General features: G+C 46.2%; 1 protein-coding gene across 3 annotated transcripts in view; it reads left to right on the forward strand.

Annotated features, from left to right (window-relative positions):
• The first annotated feature begins 10,230 nt into the window (after positions 1 to 10,230).
• Positions 10,231 to 20,312, forward strand: part of DMKN (dermokine) — a 17,302-nt gene continuing 7,220 nt past the window's right edge. The window contains exons 1-15 of one of the 3 annotated variants that reach the window (XM_069078579.1): positions 10,233 to 10,829; positions 11,084 to 11,380; positions 11,545 to 11,601; positions 11,923 to 11,970; positions 12,136 to 12,210; positions 13,454 to 13,495; positions 13,861 to 13,920; positions 14,171 to 14,197; positions 14,817 to 14,873; positions 15,710 to 15,757; positions 15,866 to 15,925; positions 18,132 to 18,200; positions 18,410 to 18,457; positions 18,640 to 18,687; positions 20,201 to 20,312. In XM_069078579.1, coding sequence (XP_068934680.1) covers positions 10,452 to 10,829; positions 11,084 to 11,380; positions 11,545 to 11,601; positions 11,923 to 11,970; positions 12,136 to 12,210; positions 13,454 to 13,495; positions 13,861 to 13,920; positions 14,171 to 14,197; positions 14,817 to 14,873; positions 15,710 to 15,757; positions 15,866 to 15,925; positions 18,132 to 18,200; positions 18,410 to 18,457; positions 18,640 to 18,687; positions 20,201 to 20,227 — 1,341 coding nt within the window. In that variant the 5' untranslated portion in view covers positions 10,233 to 10,451 and the 3' untranslated portion in view covers positions 20,228 to 20,312. Of the gene's footprint in view, positions 10,830 to 11,083; positions 11,381 to 11,544; positions 11,602 to 11,922; positions 11,971 to 12,135; positions 12,211 to 13,453; positions 13,496 to 13,860; positions 13,921 to 14,170; positions 14,198 to 14,816; positions 14,874 to 15,709; positions 15,758 to 15,865; positions 15,926 to 18,131; positions 18,201 to 18,409; positions 18,458 to 18,639; positions 18,688 to 20,200 lie in introns of all 3 variants that reach the window. The other 2 variants (XM_069078578.1, XM_069078577.1) reach the window with 2 other exon arrangements.

Here is a 20,312-nt window from a genome sequence, read left to right on the forward strand (position 1 = left end):
TTCCTTTCTTCTTTCCTTTATTTCCTCTTCCTTTGTTCATTCATTCATTCATTCATTTCTTCCTTCCTTCCTTCCTTCCTTCCTTCCTTCCTTCCTTCCTTCCTTCCTTCCTTCCTTCCTTTCTCCCTTCCCTCACCACCCAAATGAGTGAATTGGCTATCTGACACATCAACATAGTGGAAAGCAGTCTGGATATGGATGCAGAGGACCTGGGTTTGAATCTTGGTTCTGTTATCTAGTTGACCTAGGAGCACTCGAGCAAATCACTTAGTTAAGGTGGAGTTTTCTGTTTCCTCCCCTCTAACATGAAGGGCTTAGCTGAGAAAATAACTAAGGTCTGTTCTATTTCCAATGTGCCAATTCTGTGAGCTTCGGTGGAATTCCCAGCCCTGACCCTATGATCTCTCTCTGTCCAATGTTATGAGGGATGAGACTGAAACAATTCTCCAATAACAGTAAACATATTGAGGTCCTTTTGAATGCAGAGGACAGTCAGACAGTGAACGAATCTGAGCTGTAGAGTCAGAGGACCTGGGTTCAAATTATGGGGGAGGTTGAGGGAAATAACAAGGTTTAGCTAAGACATAGTCCGTGCCTCCATGGAGTTCACAGTCTAAGGAGATCAGGCACCTGTATTGTCTGATATCAGGAAAATCAGGCAGTCAACAAGCATTTATTAAGCACCTACTATTTGCCAAGTGGGCTACTAGTGGTAGAGCACCAGGCCTGGGGTCAGAGACTCATCTTCCTGAGTTCAATACAGCCTTAAACACTTAGTAGCCTGGTGACTCTGGTCAAGTCACTTAATCCTCTTTGTTTCAGTTTCCTCATCTGAAAAATGAGCTGGAGAAGGAAATGGCATACCACTCCACCATCTTTGCCAAGAAAACCCCAAAATGGACTCACAGAGAGTTCGACAGACTGAAATGACTGAACAACAAATAACAACAATTTGTCAGGCAATGTGCTAAGGGCTGGAGATAGAGAGAAAGGTAAAAGATAGCCCCTGCTTTCGAGAAGCTCACATTCTAATGAGAGACAGTAATGGGAGAGACAGTATGCAAGAAATGAGGTACAGGATAAATCCCAATTTATATTGCTCCCATTTGTCTTCTCTCAATTCACATGGCCACCTCCCTGGTCCAGGCCCTCATTTCCTTTCGTCCATACTGTTGCAATAGGTTCCTAACTGGTTTCCCTTCTCTCTTCTTTCCATTCCATCCTCCATTTTTGTTGAGTCATTTCAGCCCTGTCCAACTCTTCATGACCCTATTTAGGGTTTTCTTGGCAGAGACACTGGAGGGCTCACCATTTCCTTCTCCAGCTCATTTTTAAGGTGAGAAAACTGAGGCAAACAGGGTTAAATGATTTGCCCAGGGACACACAGCTAATAAGTATATAAGGCTGGATTTGAACTCAGGAAGATGAGTCTTTCTTACTTCAGGCCAGGCACTCTATTCATTATGGCACCACCTAGCTGCCCTTGTACCACCTAGCTGCCAAAAGGACCTTTTTTTTTCTTTTTGGAGGGCAATTGGGGTTAAGTGACTTGCCCAAAGTCACACAGCTAGTAATTGTGTCAAGTGTCTGAGGCCAGATTTTAACTCAGGTCCTCCTGACTCCAGGGCCGGTGCTCTATTCACTAAGCCACCTAGCCACCCCCAAAAGGAACTTTTTTGCAATTTCTCCAACACCGCAGAGGTTCCCCCCATACCTGGAATATGTTCCATCCTTACCTCTGGCTCACAGAATCCCTAGCTTTCTTCAAAGCTTGGGCCAAATGCCATCTCCTACATGCGGTTTCCACCTAGTCCCCTCCTCCCAAATGCCTCGCATTTATTTGTCTCAACTTCTGTGCTATTCCTCCCTCTTCAGGGCAGGTAGTGATTCACCGCTGTCTCTGTATCCTTGGCACCTCGGACAGTGATGGGTACACAGCAAGCCCTTCTGAATCCTTCTTACTGACTGTCATTTAGCTGAATTCCCTCCTCCCATGCAATCCTCTGCCTCCTCCTGAGAAGTTTGGATTCCGTCAAAGGGCTGCCCTAGAGGACCTTGAGGCCTTGCTCTACATATTGCCTATTTGGATGTCATGGGTTGTGGTGGAATAATCCTTGCCTCTGGAATCAGAGAATGTGGGTTTAAATTCAGCTGCTCGTGCATACTAGGTCTAGAGCTTAAAGCGACGTAAGTGGTCATCTGCTTCAACTGCCTCATTTTACACAGAAGGAACAGAGGCACAGAGAGGTCAAGGGACTTACCCAAGGTCAGGCTTGGAACCAGGGTCCTCTGAGCCTAAATTCAGTGTTCATAGTGGGGATGTGTCTCAAAATCAGACAAATAACTAGGATGTCATTGGCATGACAACAGTAAGAATCCACCCTGCCCTTGAGGAATCTGTGTTGAAACCAGAGGATGCCAGGACGGCAGGGAGGGAGGGACAGGGTGCCCTCCATTAAACCTAGACAGAGGCTGCCGACACTTTTCAGCTTGCTGGCATAACTGGCCATAGGAGTCAGGATTTAAAACTGGTTGGGGCCTTACAGAGGTGGTTCTGGAGGCAGAGAATCTGGGTTCAAATCCCAGCCTTTTAACTTATTACCTGTGCAGGACACTCTAGCTCCATGGACCTCAGTTTACCCTTCTGTGAAACGAGGGGGTTAGAAAGTGAGGTGTACTGTATGTACAGTAACAGTAATACTGTAAGATGATCACTGGGAAAGACTGAGCTCTTCTCAGCAATACGATGATCCCAGACAGTTCTGAAGGACTCGTCATGAAAAATGTTCTCTATCCCCAGAGAAAGAAGTGATGGAGTCTGAAGGCAGGTTGAAGCAGACTTTTAAATTTTACCTTGAGGTTCTTTTTTGTCTGTTTTCTTTCACAGCAAGACTAGCATGGAAATGTTTCTCATGACCATGCATGTATATAACCTATACAGTGGATTGTTTGCCTCCTCAGTGGTGGGAGAGGGGATAGAATTTGGAACTCAGAGTTTTAAACACAAATGTTAACAATTGTTTTTACATGTAACTGAGGAAAAATAAAATACTAAATAAATGAAAAAGGAAAAATTGAGGGGGTTAGAATAATGTTCCCTGAGGACATTCCAGCTGAAAATCTATGATCCTATATAGTTGAGTTCAACTCCATCCTTTTATAAGTGAGGAAACAGGCCCAGAAATGTGGCTTGCTCAAGATTGCACAGAGAATTAAGTAGCAGAACTCTTATTCAAACCGAAGGTTTTCTGACTCTAAATCCATAACTTTTCCCCTTGCATTGGGGGAGTACTGGTAACTATTTAACAACCGGCTCTTCTCCCCACCCAAAAAATCTATGCATGACACACTTTTCAGTTTAATCTGCATTGTTGGCATTTCCATCGCTTTTTTTTGCTTTTTTTTTTTTTGGAGGGCAATTGGGATTAAACGACTTGCCCAAGGTCACATGGCTAGTTTTTGTGTTAAGTGTTTGAGGCTAGATTTGAACTCAGGTCCTCCTGACTCCAGGGCCAGTGCTCTATTCACTGCACCACCTAGCTGCCCCTTTCCATCACTTTCTTACATCTAGACAATCAACAAAACAGTTATTCAAACCCTTATTTGTAGTATTTATCAATTTCTGAGATGGAAATGTAAATTTGTAAACTTGTAAAATTTGTAAAATGTAAATAGGGAAAAATTTAACAATTGGCTTTGATTGAATTAGAACTAGTTTCAGCATGCCCAGGCCTTGCACTTGCAAGGGTCCAGCATTTCAGCCCCCTTGGAAATGAGAGTTAGCTGACTTTGTTATCCATTCTATCACTGATTGGTTGTTGTTCATTCGTTTCAGTCTTGTTTGACTCTGTGACCCCATTTGGGGTTTGCTTGGCAAAGACACTGGAGTGGTTGGCCATTTCCTTCTCCAGCTCATTTTACAGATGAGGAAACTGAAACAAACAGGGTGAACTGACTTGCCCAGGGTCACACAGCTAGGAAGTGTCTGGGGTTGGATTTCAACTCAGGGACATGAGTCTTCTTGACCCCAAGCCCAGCTCTCTCTCCGCTGTACCACTTGGCTGCTCATCCCTATTTTGCATTTTTTTTCTATACTACCCTTCACAGAGGCAATCTCCACAGTCTTCTTCACCCCCTCATGGTGCCCCCGCATATTCCACAAATGCGATAGAAACAGAGAAAGAAAGTACATCTCAGGGGAAAACTGAAATCTGGGGGGTATCTGTACAGGCTGTGTCTGTCTGTCTGTGTGTCTGTGTGTCTGTGTGTTGCTGGGATATGTGGAAAGAGAAAGATGGTCCCTGAGGGGTCCTGGGAATCAGAGACCTGTAGTGAGTGATCACTCCTCTGACCCAGAGTGAGGGTCTCCTCTCTATCAGGGATCCTGACCTATTGGGTGAGATAGGCAAGCGTGGACGGGATGAGATTCTCTCATCCCTCAGGGTCCTAAATTCACCCACTTCCTCCCCCAGTGCAGGCCTCCCCACACTTTTACTCATCGCTTCTGATTATGAAGCAAGAATGATGCAATGCTACATCTAATTAGCTTGTCTGGTCTTGGTGGTTAGGAAGACCTACTTATGGCAAAGTCTCTAATACAAAAAGCAGAGTTTTAGGAAGACAGACCCTTGTTACAGAGATACTGAAATGTTTCTAGCAGCACTTTTTGGAGTGGGTATCTAAGAATGGGAACAGTCGAATAAACCTAGGCATATGAATAGAGTGGAATATTATGGTGCCATAAGAAATGAAGAATGGGAGACTTCAGGGACACTTGGAAAGACTTGTATGAACTGATGCAAAGTAGAGTCAGCAGAACCAGGAGAGCAATTTACACACACAAAGCCCACAACAGCCTAAAGTAAAACCACCCTGGGGGACTTCAGAACTCTGATCAATACAATGCCTCCAGGGATATCAGAGCACTTGAGGGTGAAGGCTGACTCCCACCAAAGGCAAAGAGGTGGTGGAATAAGTGTGAAGTGAAGCAAAGTTTTCCTTCTTTTAAAATTTTTCTTAAAAAAAAAAAAACAAACCAAAACCTTCATTTGATTGATACCTTTTGTTTTCACATTACCTTCCTTTTGGCATGTTCCCTCTTCTCCTCCCCAGTGAAGTATCACTTGAAACAAATAAGGAAAAGAAAAGGCATTTCCACAAAACCAATCAATCAATTCATCGTGCCTGACAATATATGCACTGTTCCATACTCATAGCTCCCCACCTCTATAAGAGGGGAGGAAGGGAAGGCACATATTTTCTGATGTAGCCAATATGTTGCTCTGCTTAGCTTGATTATAAGAGAGACTTCTGTGTAATCAAAATTACAAAATCTATTTTATCTTTTGAGACTGCCTCCATCCCTTATCTGGTTAAGAATACTTCATGTTGTTGTTGTGTTGTTTTAGTTGTGTTGGACTCTTCATGACCCCATTTGGGGTCTTCTTGGCAAAGTGCCAGAGTAGTTTACCATTTCCTTCTCTGACTCATTTTACATTCGAGGAAACTGAGGCAAACAGGGTGAAGTGAATTGCCCAGAGTCACATGACTAGTAAGTATCTGGGGCCAGATTTGAACTCATGAAGAGGATCCTTCCTGATTCCAAGCCTGGCTGTCTATCTGCTTTGTCACCTAACTGCCCGTGTTTTGTGATATGACCTTTCATATATTTCATATATATATTTCATAGATTCAGATCTAGTATCCCTCTGAGTTTATTGTTGGATATGGTGTAATATGTTGGTCTGAACCTAATTTCTGCCAAGATACTTTCCTATTTTTCCTTCAGTTCTTGTCAAATGGGAAGTTTTTCTCCAGTTATTTAGTTTCCTGTGTTTATTTAGCACTGGGTGATTGGGTCCAATTGCTTCTGGTTATGCCTTATCTAGATGGTCTGCTATTCTAGCTTTCTATTTTTCAAACCATGCCAAATAGCTTGGATAATTAATGCTTTGTAGTATAATTTGAGGTCTGGAAATGTTATTCTATGGGAGGGTTCTGTAAGGGATTGGGATGTGGAAAAGGCATTGGGAAGTGATAGTAATCTGAAAAAAAAGAAGAAAGGCGAATTAAAAAGGCGTGTTAAAAAGACAGTTCCTGTGTCTCTATGAGGGGATGCCCCAGATGGAAAAAGAAAACAGAGCTATCTTGATAAATGCGCATCATCATCAACAGAGTCATAGACAGAACTAGGGGAACAAAAAAGACTGAGAGAAAGATACCTCCATTCACTGTGATTTTTCTCTGTCTCAGTCTGTTTCTGTTACTATAACATAAATATATAGATGGATGCTTGGTTCCCAGGAGAGAAGGAGAGAAGGACTATCAGAGGTAACTCTGCTCTTAAGTCCTAATGGGGCCAAAGAGGCAGATGAAGGGCACTGTTGTGACCTCATCCCTTGGATGATCCTCCCAGCTCCCTAACAGTCTGTCTCCCTCCACTGCTCTACCCCTGGGGGAGATTGGGAGATGGATGGTGGGTTATTTTGAGCTGACCCACCCCTCATGGGGCAGTGATAAGTTCACACCCATGCCCCCTCCACGAATGGGTAAACAGGATGCTTAGGTCCACTTCCTTCTTCCCTCCTTTCCTCCCACTCCATCCCCAGGGTGGCTGCCCCACCTACTCACTCCTTTATTCCCTGCCCTATTCCTTCAGCCAAGAGCCCAAATGCCATCACAATGACTCCTTATTCCCAGGGCTATGGCCTGCCTGGACTCCAGAATTCCCTAAGCAGGTAATATTCAGAGGACAATGAAAACAATTTGAAATGCTCTCTTCATAGGCTGGGATAGCAGGAGTGGGAAAAGAGGTTATCTTTGGGAATCAGACCCAGACCAGAGAAGGAGTCTGATAAAAAAAAATATACTGGGGAGACAATCAACCAACTAATCAATCAATCAACAAACATTTATGAAGACACTGTGACCCACATGTATAAGAATATTTACAACAGCTCTTTATGGTGGCAAGGAATTGGAAAATGAGGGGATGCCCATCAATTGGGGAATGATTGAACAAGTTGTGGCATGTGAATGTAATGGAATGCTATTGTTTTCTAAGAAATGATGAGTAGTCAGATTTCAGAAAAACCTGGAAAGACTTATATGAACTGATATGAGTGAAGTGAGCAGAACCAGGAGAACACTGTACACAGTAACAGTGTGTGATGACTAACTTTGGTAGACTTGGTTCTTCTCAGCAATGCAAGGATCTAAGATAATTCCAAAAGACTCATGATAGAAAATGCTGTCCACATCCAGAGAAAGAATTAGGAAGTCTCAAGGCAGTTCAGAGCAGACTATTTTCTCTTTTCTTTTCTCATGGTTGTTCTTTTGTTCTGATTCTTCTTTCACAAAGTGACTAATGTGGAGATATGTCTAATATAACTGTACATGTATAGCCTATATAAGATTAGGAGGAAAGGGGGAAAACTTAGAACTCAAAATCTTATAAAAAAGTTGAAAACTATCTTTACATGTAATTGGAAAAAATAAAATACTTTTAAGGGGGGAAAAGACACTGTGCTAGGTTTAGGGCTTAGAATATGATTTCCTTGGTCTCTAGGGACTGCCTGGGTGAAGAAATGGCCCTTACTGAAGCAGACTGACCTTTACATTTTATAGCCTCACACAGCTGCCTTGAGTGCCGAGAGGCTCTAACTTCCCCAGGATCACAGTCAGGATGACAGAAGGAAGACTTGAACCCAGGTCTCCCTGGCTTTGAGAATGACTTTTTATACATCCATTAGAATGTAAGCTCCTTGAGCAGAGGCTTCCTTTCTGCTCGTATTTGGATTTCCTTGGCTTAGTCCAGTGCCTGGTATATAGCAACTGCCTAATAAAAACCTGTTGACTGACTGACTCTGCCACGTAGTACTGGAGATGAAAAACAAATAGTCCTGCCCTTTTGCTCTTGGGCTTACATTCTATCAAGGGACACAACACATGCATACACATATGCAAATATAAAGTACATGCAAAATAAATGCTGAAGAATTTGGAGGGGCATGAATACCAAGGTGGGAGTGGTTGGGAGAAATCACCTCATGCCAGAGGTGGCCCTTGAGGGAAGTAAGGAGTCTAAAAAGTGGCAGTGAGAAGGGAGATGAGTATCCTGTGTATGAGAAACCGCAACTTAGGGTTGTCTATCATCAAGGACTCCACTTCCTCTCCGACTCTCTACAATCTGGTTGCCAACCTCACTGTTCCCCTGAAATGTCTCTCGCCAAAGTGACCAATGACCTCTTAGTTGCCAAGTCCAGTGGCCTTTTCTCTTTGACCTCTCTGCAGCCTCGGACACTGGGGATCACCCTCTCCTTTTTGTTACTCTCTCCTCTCTAGATTTTCATGATACTTGCTCTTTCTGGGTTCTCCCGCTACCTACCGGACAGCTCTTTCTCTGACTGTTGCTGGATCTTCATCTGGGTCATTCCCACTAAGGGGGAGGCGGGGTTCCCACTCAGCACTCTGTCCCAGACCCTCTTCTCTTCTCCCTCCATGCTACTTCACTTAATGATCTCATCAGCTCCCATGAATTTAATTACCATCTCTATGCTGATGATTCTCAGATCTCCTTCTGTAGCCCTAACCTGTCTCCTGAACTCCATGCTCACATCCCTAATTGTCTATTAGACATCTCAAATGGAATATGCCACCGGCACCTTCAATTCGACCTATTAAAAGCAATTCATTGTCTTTCCTCCCATCTGAACTTGTGTGTCACTTTGAAGGCCACCATCCTCCTCCCAGTCCCCTAACGTCATAACTTAGGCATGATCCTCAACTTCTCACTATCTCCCACCCCTCCAATATCCAATCTGTTGCTAATATTGCCTTCATAGTGTCTCTTGCATGCAACCAAGGGGTCTTCTTTCTTCTGGTACTGTCAACACTCTGATGCAGGCCCTTATCACCTCATGCCTGGACTCTCGAAACAGCCTGGCTGGTCTCCCCATGATAGTCCATCCTCCAATTAGCTGTCAAATTAATCTTCTTAAAAGTGTGGGTCTGACCATGTTACTTCCCTATTCAATAAACTCCAATGACTCCCTATCAACTCTAGGACTAAATATAAAAAAATTCTTTGGTGTTCAATGCCCTTCACAACCTGGCCCCTTCCTACCTTTCCAATCTTCTTACACTTTATTTACTCTGTAATCCTCCATCTCCAGACTCAGGGCATTTGCCCTTGCTGTTCCCCTGCCTGGAATGCTCTCACTCCTCATCCCCACCTCCTGGCTTCCTGAGCTTCCTTCAAGTCCCAGATAAAATCCCATCTTCTACAAGAAACCTTTCTTGATTCCCTTTAATGCTAGTCCCTCCCTTGTTTGACTATCTCCAATTAATCCTGTATATAGCTTGTTTGTAAGTAGTTGCTTCCCCTTGTCTCCTCATTAGTCTGCTCTTTGAGAGCAGAGATTGTCTTTTGTTTTTCTTTGAATTCCCAGAGCTTAGCACCATTCTGGACACATAGTAGGCACTTAATAAATGCTTGTTGACTGACTTAGAGTTTGTGAAGAGGTATAATGTGCAATAAGCCTGGAAAGATAGTCTGGAGTCTGGTTGGGAAGGACTTTAAATGGCGAACAGAGGGATTCTTATGTGATCCTAGGGGCAATAGGGAGCCATTGCAGGCTTTTGAGGTGGGCAGGGATGTGGATAGAGCTGTGTTTTAGGAACATCACTTTGGCAGCAGTAATGAAGGTGAACCTGAGTGAGAAGCAGAGATTCAAGGCAAGTGGAAATACAAAAGTACTGAGATGAACACATGATGGGGGAGGGGGAGATGCTCCCAAAAGGCAAGGGCTGAGAAAGAGATCTAGAGACAGAGACTACACAGAGATCTTGTTCCACTCACGTGCCTTGGTGCCTCATGGCAAAGCTTCCCATTCAGCCTGAGCCAGCTCACCCAGGTGCTATTCTCCATCACCGCTCCTCTGATGGGCTGTACCCTGGGCGTTTCTCCCTCCCGAGATATTCCCCTATACACACCTTCTATTGAGACCAATGGTTTCTCTCCTCGGGTGCCCTTCTCCCCACCCAGCGCTCTAAATTCCTTTGGTTAGGAAACTGGGATATTATTTGCCCTCTGTCCCTCCCTGCCTGCTGTCCTAGCTCCCTCCTGTTGCAACACAGACACTCAATTACATCTCATTACCTTATCGTCAGCTTGGCTGTGAATCACTGGGGGAGGAGGGCTCTGGGGGCCCACCCCACTTTGTCACCTCCCTCTCCCTGTCAATGTATAAGGAGCAGTGGCCAGAGGAAGGATTTTGGGAAGTCAGGGGAACCAGGGAAAGAAGAGAGGGCCACAGACACAAAGGGAACGAAGATTCAGGGGAGGTTAAGAAAGCGTAAATTAGAGGCAGAGACAGAAAGGAGAAACGAGAAGAAGGGAAAGTGTGAGACAAGAATAAAACCTAAAAGAAAGAAAAGGGGAGGAGGCAGAGATGAAATTGGAGGCGTTCCTGTTTGGCCTTATATTGTCCCTGTCTTTCTGGGGCAGCTGGGGAGCTCCCCTGGGTGCTGAAGAGCCTCAGGAGTTGGCTGCTGGGGGAGGGATTGGTGAAGGAGCTGTTGGCCATGGGTTTGGAGAAGCTGTCAAACATGGGGTTGAAGAGGCCATTGGTCATGGATTAAAGGAAGCTGCTGGCACTGGGGCTGGGAATTCACTTGGTCATGGGTTGCAGGATGTAGGTAACGCCATCAGTCATGCTGGGAACTCTGTGGGCAAAGACATCAGTAACGCCGGTCAGGCTCTCGGTCATGGACTTGGTGGTCCTCATCGTCCCTTGCTGGGCATCCCTCATGGGGCCAGCAGTACTAATGTGAGTGGAAGGGAAGAGTGAAAGGACAGAGGGGAGGAATGGTCAGGGAGCACAGGGGTTGTGGGTGTCAGGAAAACTGGAGCAGGGGTGGGGCACAAATGTCCTAAGCCCCACAGCCTCTCATGTTCTCCATCTGCTTCACTTCTACCTCTCTTTTATGTGGATTCTTTCTTGGTGGCTTTCTCTCCATCTCTTTCTCACTTCCTGATCTCCCTCGATAAAGGACATCAACTCTAAGGCTGCTCTCTTTGCAGGTACATGGTGGCCAGCCTTCATTTGGAGGGCATGGAACCTCTGGAACCAGTGGCTCTCATAGCGGTCATGGGCTCTTGGGGGACCATGGAACCTCTGGAACCAGCGGCTCTCATAGTGGTCACGGGCTCTTGGGGGACCATGGAACCTCTGGAATGAGCGGCTCTCATAGCGGTCATGGGCTCTTGGGGGACCATGGAAGTGCAAGCAACAGCGGAACCAGCTCTCATGGAGGCCTGGGAAATCACATTGGGAGCCACTCTCAAGGCAGCTCAGCTGGCCAGGGTACCAGTTCTCAGGTAAAAGGAACCAGCCCTTCCCTCTGGATTAACCACCATTGACTAGCAGCCTTCTTCCTCAAATCTTTCTCCTCAACTCAACTCCATCTCTCCTCTCCCAGTATTGCCACTGTAACCCAGAATCCTCTTCTCTACATGTTAATTCAACCTCCCTCTTATTGTAGGGGACTAATTCAGGCAATGGGAAGCTGGTAGAGAGGAGCACCAACCAGGAATCAGGGGTAAGAGTGAAATCTAGGGAAGAGGGAAGTCATAGACTGGAGAAGGTGGCAGTGGGTGAGGAAAGAGAAGTCTGATGAAGAACGGACTAGGGAAAGTGGGGAAAGCAATGAGGGGAAGAATTGAGAATAAGAGGCAAGCTGGATGGGGGGCAGGGCAGGAAGGAGGGTAATGGGAAGGAGCTGGCTATTTGGGGGGAGAAGGAAAGGAGGAAGAGACAGGGAAGCTGTCAGACTCAGAGGACCGGGCTAGTTTGAAAGGGATTCAGATTCTGGCTTGTGGTGTCTGAACTGCCTAACTCCTTGTTCTCCTTTTCCTCTCAGTGTACCAACCCCTCAACCTCTGGGTCAAATGGTGGAAGTGTCTCTGGGGTAAGAAAATATGGGAAAACTGAAATCTGTTGTGGGTGTCGGAAGTCTATCCCTCATCCATTCCAAGTGCCCCCCCCCCAGGAGAGGAGAGGGAGGGGAGGGATGGGGATAAACAAGGGTAATCATCTTGATTTCTCTGACTATGTGTCACTTCCTTTCCTTTAGGGAGGCAGCAGTTCATCCTCAGGGTCCAGTAGCAGCGTCAGCGCAACTACAGTTTCCTATGCAAACTTTCCAAAGGTGAATGTTATGTCACAAGTAGAAGGCTGTCAAATCTCCCTTTGATTTCAGTCCCCTCAGCAAACACCTCTGCTTTGTACAAAGAGCTGGGACTTCTGCCTTTGGCAAGCATCCAGTGTCTTGGGGTGTGGTGGTGATGAAGGGTTTTTGTCTGGCGTAAATACCAACCAGGGCAAATGGAGCCCCCAGTTCCAGAAGGACAGAGGAGATAGACTGGGGAGTTCGAGAAGGGAAGACTTCCAGGGAGTGAGGAGTTTTAAAGGGGATCAGCAGGAGGGGAGAGGAAGGAGAGGACTGGCTTATGAATCATAGGATCATGGAAGCAGAGAGCTGGGAGAGACCTTAGGGGCCATCTAGCCCAACCACCTCATTTTGCAGATGGGGAAACTGAGGCCTGCATGGTGAAATGACTTATTCAGAGTCACACACATTCAAGTGGCAAAGTCAGCCTTTGAACCTAGATCCTCTATGTCAAAGCTCCCTTTCTACTCCATGCTAGACTCAGAGACAGCAGAAATCAGGCAGTCAATCAACAAGCATTTGTTAAGTACTCATCTATGTGGCAGTCACTTCTGTTGCTAAGTGCTGGGGATGCAAAAAAAAAAGAAGTTAGAAACAGTAACTGCCCTCAAGGAGCTTACAATCTAACGGGCAAGTCGGCATGTACACAACTATGTACAAACAAGAAATATACAGGCTAAATTGGGTGAAGTCTCAGAGGGAAGTCTCTAGGATTAGGAGGAGTGGGAAAAGATTTCTGAAGAAAGTGGAATTGAGGGGTGGCTAGGTGGCACAGTGAATAGAGCACTGGCCCTGGAGTCAGGAGGATCTGAGTTCAAATCCAGACTCAGACACTTAGCATTTACTAGCTGTGTGACCTTGGGCAAGTCACAACCCCAATTGCCCTGTCTTCCCCCCTCCAAAAAACAAAAAACAAAAGAAGAAGAAGAAGGTGGGATTGAGGCTTGAAGGAGCCAGGGAAATCAGGAGGCAGAGGGATTCTTTGAGAGGAAGACACTGGCAGTTGTAGAAGGGGGGACCATTAAGGGGGAAAGCAGGTATGTCTGGACTGCAGTCCCATGATAGGCTGGTGACAGGGAAAGGGATATAGATGGGCTTCAATATGGTTGGAGACTATGTGCTCTGGTCCTCTTGAATGATTCTAACTGGGTTAACTTGCTTGTGCATTCACTCCTGATCCCTTACTCCCCACCCAATAACTCTATTCCAAATCTCTACCCAGGAAACCAGCTCAGGAACCAGCAGTGGAAACAGCTATACCCAGGTGAGCACTCGGGAGTGTTCCCACCTACTGAGCTCTACGAGGGGTGGGGTGGGGGGGAGAATGGAGGCTGTTCCCTTGCCCTCCCAACCAACCAAGATCTAACCTGAATGCAAAAGAGCAGATTGTTGTCTAAGTCCCTTCCCTAACAAGAGGCACAGAAGGGAGGTCATACTTTTGCTTGGCAAATGTGTTTGTATTCCTTAAGCAAGCCGGCAGTTGAGCATGTAGGGAAGGGATGACTGGGGACTGGAGGAGAGAGAAGCAATTGGAGATGAAGTGAGTTACTGACCTACAAAGCCTGAGTGGACTGAGTCTCATACTTCTAAGTCCATTCATGTCAACCTCAGAATTCTCCCTTCTTTCAGGGATCTACATCATCATCTTCTGGCAACGGTGGAAGTAGTGGAGGGAGAAGCATTGAAGGGGTGAGTGTGTGTGTTTGTGTGTGGCAGTGGGTGGGGGAAAGGGCAGTTCAAGCTGTAAGGATAGCGGGAAGGCAAGAGCAGGGGTCAATGATTGGGAGGTGAGAACTAGATTGGGGTTTAAGGATGGGGCTCAAGTCCCGATTTGGGATTTGGATAGTTGGGGTTGTGACTGAGTTCCTGAGATTTTTATGATCTGGGTTCATAGTGCCAAGGTCTGCCACTAAAGCTTCATCCTCTTTTCCCTTCCCAGTGTGAAAGTGCAGACACTGGAAGTCAGGTGAGCTTGATGGGTTCCTATCATCCTTCTTACACGTGGCAACCCCAATAACTTCAATTCCTCTTCTCCTTACCACTTACACCAATCTTATTTTCCATCTCAACCCAACCCCAGTTACAGGGTTTGCCCTCCATCCTAACAGGAGCTCTGTTCTTCTTACTAGCATTTATAATCCAATGGGATGTAAGATACATGTGGGCATGGGAATAAGTTTAAAATTCACAGAACAATAGGTGCAAGTCTCCACACGTACTAGCTTTCTAAACAGACAAGTCTGTGCCAGGGGATGTTACGCACCAAGATAAATTTCAAATGTGCACCACGGAGACGGCTGGTGAATACTATGGTGAAGTCTTTGGCAAAGGAAGACTATTCTTCCATGATAAATAACCGCCTCTCCTGTTTTGTTTATTTTGTGAATCCCCATATCATCCTAGTTTTACTTAAAGCAAGGCACACCGGCAGTGTGGGTAGCATATGTGGGGGCTCAGGAGATAAGGAGGGGAGGACTCAGTCTTTAATGGGGTTAACCAGGGACAGTTTTTTTTTTTGAGATGAGCTTGCCACCAGGATTTGTGAAGGTAAATCTCCGTCCTTGGTCTCTCTTCCTCTCACACAGGGAAGCGGCTCTCAGAACAGTGGACATGCTGTCTCTGACGGTGGATCTATGGGCCGGGTAAGGAGCCTGGGAACTGGAGGTCCTTCTTAGAAGGAATAAGCCAGGTCATGCCAAAGAGAATGGGCCATAGCTCTCAATTGTCTATGTTAATGGAGGGAAGCGGAGGGGTGGACAGTCCTCAAATCCTTTCTAGTTTTTGGATTATATTTTGGTCATTTCATGGAACATGCATGTAGCTAGTGATCTGGGACTCCTAAGGTCTTGAATAAACAATGCACTGTGAAGACCTCACTTGGGAGAAGCTGGAAAGCCATCTAGTCTCCCCACTTCAGTCCCTGTCTGCTCCTCACTCTCAGATTGAGGCAAAGCATCATCCTAAGTTGGGCCTTATCTCCTCTTTTCACCCATTCTTCCTCCTCCCCAAACTGTAGCACTGAGCTCACACCTTCCCTGGAGGAGGGTGAAGAAAATAAAGTGCTTTGGTTTCAAAGGCTTCCCCTCCCAAACTTGGTTAGGCAGTGGGGTGTTTGCAGGAATGAATATAAAATGATAGCATCAAGAAAGGACTTAAGTAAGCCTAGAGGTGATACTGTCAACAACTGAAAGGTGGAACAAGATTTTCACGCTCTAGAGATACGGATCTGGTTTTGCTAAGAGAGGGAGGGAAGGAGGAAGGGAGGAAGGGAGGTTACCTGTCTGTTTCATAGGGTTCCAGAGAGGCCTTCATGGTCCTAATACTCTTTTCGAAATCCACCCCTCTATTGGGAGAGAGTCCAAAAGAGTTCAAGAAAACTTCAACTTCTTTAGGATGGCAGAATCTTCTACCTACCACCAGTTTTCTTCCCCAACCCCAACCTTCCCAGCCTCTAACTCTCTGTTCCATCTTCCCACAGGATACAGCCAATCAGGGGAATCAGGGACTTGGAAGCTCCAGTAACCAAGTGAGGATGGAATGCGGAGTGGGTTTGGGAGGACATGGAGTTGGTGGAGAAGATGCCAGGCTCCCTGGTCTCTGGAGGCTTGAATTGTCTCCCTCTCCTCTTTTTCAGGGATATGGCTCAGCATCGTCTTCAGCAGGAGGGAGTGGAAGTTCTGGCAGTAATGGTTTTGTGAGTCTTACTTTATTTCTTCATTGCTGGTCAGAGTTGTGTGTGGTGGAGGAAAGGCAGACAAGACTAGCTGGGTCATCACTGGGTGTGTCCAACTCATTAGATCCTGGTGGCAAGCTTCCATCATATACAGGTGCCCATGGGATCCGTGGTTCTCTACTAGATGCTGAGAGAAAAATCAGACCAAGCTCCTACTCCCAGAAAGCTTAGCTGGACAAAAAGAACACACACACACACACACACACACACACAACTATGAAATTCATTATGAATATTCAAAGGGCAATATATTGTTACTATATTGTTAGGGACAAACATATTAGCAGCTAAGGAGCCAGTGGGACTAATCAGGGAGGGTTGCCTGGAGGAGGCCAGATGGAAGCTATTTTAGAGGATGACATGAGAAAGAGAACATTCTGGGTGGGTAGAGGGAGAACATCCTTGCCATTTGAAGGGATGAGAGAAAAAATCAGGCCAGAACAAAAGAGGGAGAAGAGCGAAATTAGTCAGAGATGACACAGGAGAAAGGTGTGTCAAGTTCCACCAGTCCTGATAACTCCTTGGCTATTAGATAAGAGAAATTAAAAAATGGGGAGGGGACCCATTGTTAGGATGGGGAAGAAACTGAGTCTGGAACTAGGAAGCTACCAACTGCACTCAAAAGACAAGCATATTTAGAGTTAAACCACTTAGGATTTTTCAAAATATTTGAAAATCTCTAGGTTCAAATGCAAGTGTGGTGGGCAGAGGGCTGACAGTCCTACACAGTGTGAGTGTTCTGGGGGTGAGAGAAGGTGGGAGATTCTTGCTGAAGGGGGACAGGCAGACTAATGAACATAATAAGTAATATTCTTTTCTAGTCTGATAATAGAAAAGGCTTTGCTTTTATTATGACCACGTTTACATTAATCCATGAATGGGCAAGGAGGTGTTTCTATCCCAAAAAATCCTCCACTCTCCCCATCTCAAATTTCCCATAGTGCTTTGCACGTCCCCATCCTTTTGTATTTATTTTCTACTTTGTAGGGAAGTTGTTCGTTTATAATTCTTATTTCTACTGTCACATTTCTAGTTCAACTCAAAAAAATCATGAAGTCCTGTCCTCAGGAAACTTCTGTTCTACCAGGGTAGACAATATGAAGGTAGATCATAGAACCATATAGATCTAGGGATGGAAGGGACCTCAGCAGCCATCTATTCCAACCCTCTCATTTTACAGTTGAGAAAACTGAGATCCAGTTAGGCTAAGTGAGATTTCACAGGAAGGGAGAGCCACATGGGGCAGCATTGGAACCCAACCCCTCTGATTCTTTTTACATATCAGAAAATTCAGAGTAATTGGAGGGGGTGGAGAAGCCAGCAGCAGGGTGTGGTAAGGACTCTGGAGAGATTCCCTGGAAGTGGGGGTACACTATGAGCTCTTCCAAGACAGGAACAGTTTTTGATTTCCCATGGAGTGGAAAGAGCCCTGAACTGGGTGTATAGGACCTGAATTCAAATTTTGTTTCCTCCACTTAAAAGCTCCATAACCTTGCTCTCATCGCCTCTCTGCATCCCCATTCCTTACTTGGAAAGTGGGAAAGATAACATGCATTTCACGGGGCCATTGTGAGGTGAGTGCCTTGCAAACTGAGGCATAACCTTACACCTCTCTTTCTCCCTCTCTCCCTCCCTCCCTCCCTCTCTCTGTCTCTCTCTGTCTCTGTCTCTCTCTCTCTCTCTGTCTCTGTCTCTCTCTCTTTCTCTGTCTCTCTCCCTACCTCCTCTCTCTCTGTCTGTCTCCCTCTCTCCCTTCTCTCTGTCTGTCTGTCTTTCTGTCTCCCTCTCTCCTTCCTACAATGCTGCACCCTTAGTCATCGTTTCATGAATGTTCCTTTTGGCCGACGGTAACCAAGCCTTGGGGCAGGAGATAGAGGGGCCAGGAAAGTATGCATGTGCTTAGGAGATGGTCAGGATGGGATTGAGAGGAGTCAAAATAGTTTCTTACTGGTCATTCCATAGAGGCAGGTCTCCCTGGAGGCAGATTTTAGGAGGTGATACCAGGAGGAGGGGAAAGGCTTCCCTTGATGATGTTAAGGTCAGACTGGGAGAAGGCAGACTGGGACAGAGGAAGGCTGAGGCTCGAGATGAGTGGGGTGCATGGTTTAAAAAAAATGCCTGAATATTCAGAACTTGGCCATTCACTTTTCTTTGACCTCTTATACAGGGATCTGGGTCTAACACAGCTGGAGGAGGAATAGGAGAAACTGAAGTCAATGGTGGAAATGGTGCTTATGTAAGTCCTGTCACATTACATTTACACATGTATGTGAGGGGGGTGGGGAGAATGTGGCTGACTTGGAGTCATGGCATTTGTGGGTCCACTGCTGCCCTATCATGTGGCCTTGACACCAAGCTATTCCTGCCCTGATTATGCTCCTCTCCTGGGACTCAGGTGTCCTGCCTGTGTCATTCCTCTCACACTTTCCCATTTCTGTTCCTTAGAACAATCCCAATGCTCAAGGTTTCTTCAACTTTGATACATTCTGGAAGGTAAGTCTTCCCTTCCCTTCCCTTCCAATCAAGCTGTTCCATGCCCCAATTCTCCTGATGTTGACTCTTCAGGTGGACAGGGTACCTGGGGTGTTGGCTATATTGGGAGTGTACCTTTCATTCTTATACTCTGAAAGCTGCCTGCATTCTAGCCTAATTATGCCCCCCCCTTTTCTCTGCAGAATTTTAAATCCAAGCTGGGTTTTATTAACTGGGATGCCATAAACAAGGTAAGGACTGGACTGGGAGGCTATGGCACATGGGTCCTTTGAGGGGAGAGGAGTGAGAGGGAAGAGGGAGTAACACTCAGGCCCAGACTGGTCTCTGAGGCTTCAGAGAATGTCAGTGCTTGGAGACGATCTAGTCCAATGTGTTTGTGATACCAAGGAAGGGATGGGGAGCCCAGAGAGGAGACTAGATATTAGGCAAGTCTCCTGTCTGAAAGTCCCATACGCATCCTGACACACCCCCTGAGGATGCTGAAGAAGGGTTTATGCCAGGGTTCTGGAGGAGGCTGGAGGCAGGGGTGGGGAAGATCTCTCTAGGTCTTTGGAAGAGAGAAAGTATTTTGTGAGAGAAACCTGGGACCTGTGGACAGGACATGGATAGGACTCATTAATGCCTTCCCCACACAATCTTTGGTGGGTGAGGGGCCTTGTGCCTCAGTTTCCCTTTCCCTAAAGCAAGCTAACCTATCTAAATCTTGTGGAATCTGGGAACAGGGAGAGGAGGTGGGGTAGATAGTGAGAGGAAGTATGGAACAGTGAAAGGAGCAGAGGACTTGAGTTCAAATCCCAGTCTCTGCTACTACTTGCACAAGGTTACCCTCCTGGGTTTCAGTTTTCTCAAAGAAAATGTGGAGAATGGTGCCTGAGGTCTCTATGATGCTATGTATGGTGTGTGCCATGGCCGGTCAGCCAAGACATACCTTACCAGGAGCATACCATCCCAGAAACTCATCTGGCACCACGCTTTACTTCCTTCTTGGAAGCAACCTGTATTGGCTCGGGCATTTTGAGTTGACTGATCCATTTGGGAGTTGATCACCTACTCACAGTCAGGGGAATGGATGGGATTGGGAGGATTTCCCAAAGACTGAAGGGGGAAGGATATGGGACAATTCCAAGTAGGAGAGAGTGAGAATCGAGGAGTTTCCATTGGGCTCTCACAGAACGCCTGATCTGATGGAGAAGACACAGAACCCACTTTTAGGGAGCTTCTGGTCTAATGGGAAGCTACGGGCCCTTGGGGAGAGTTTGTGGTCTGATTAGGGAGACAGGACACGTACACACACTACACTATAACATGCCCGTGAAAGGGAAGTACAGACACTAACAGAATAGCACATCTCATGTAAGCAGCTATAATGAAAATAGACCCCAGGAGAGAAGTGGTCAGAACAAGCACTGAGAAACTTCCTCCAGGGTGGGGCTTGGGGAGGAGAAGGAGGGAACTGAGGCTCCTGAGGAGGAAGCCGTCTGAGAGAAGGTTCCACAGTGGGAATGAGGGGCTGGGATATGGGAAATAAGGAGCAGGTAAGATCAGGAGGGCAGCTATGCGAAGAGGCCTTCCGGGCTGATGCTGGAAATTTTGCCTCAGACATCATGGTCAATAGGGCATCACTGGGATGGTTCTGGACCCTGCTTCCAACCATGGCCCCACCTACTTCCTAGTCCATCCTTCCTAGAATTCCCACCCCCACTCCAGAGCTCTCCCTCTCTCAGAGCCAATTTTTTTGCCCAGGACCAGAGGAGCTTTCGCATCCCGTGATTTCCAGACAAGGAGTTGCCAGATGGATGGGACCCTCAGCCCCCACTCCCCAAACCCCTAAAATGAGAACACCCCCTTCTCCTTT

Source organism: Petaurus breviceps, unplaced genomic scaffold, assembly GCF_028583685.1.
Source record: "Petaurus breviceps papuanus isolate PSGF00001 unplaced genomic scaffold, PetGlider_PUasm1.0 91041, whole genome shotgun sequence".
In the NCBI taxonomy this organism is placed as follows: domain Eukaryota; kingdom Metazoa; phylum Chordata; class Mammalia; order Diprotodontia; family Petauridae; genus Petaurus; species Petaurus breviceps.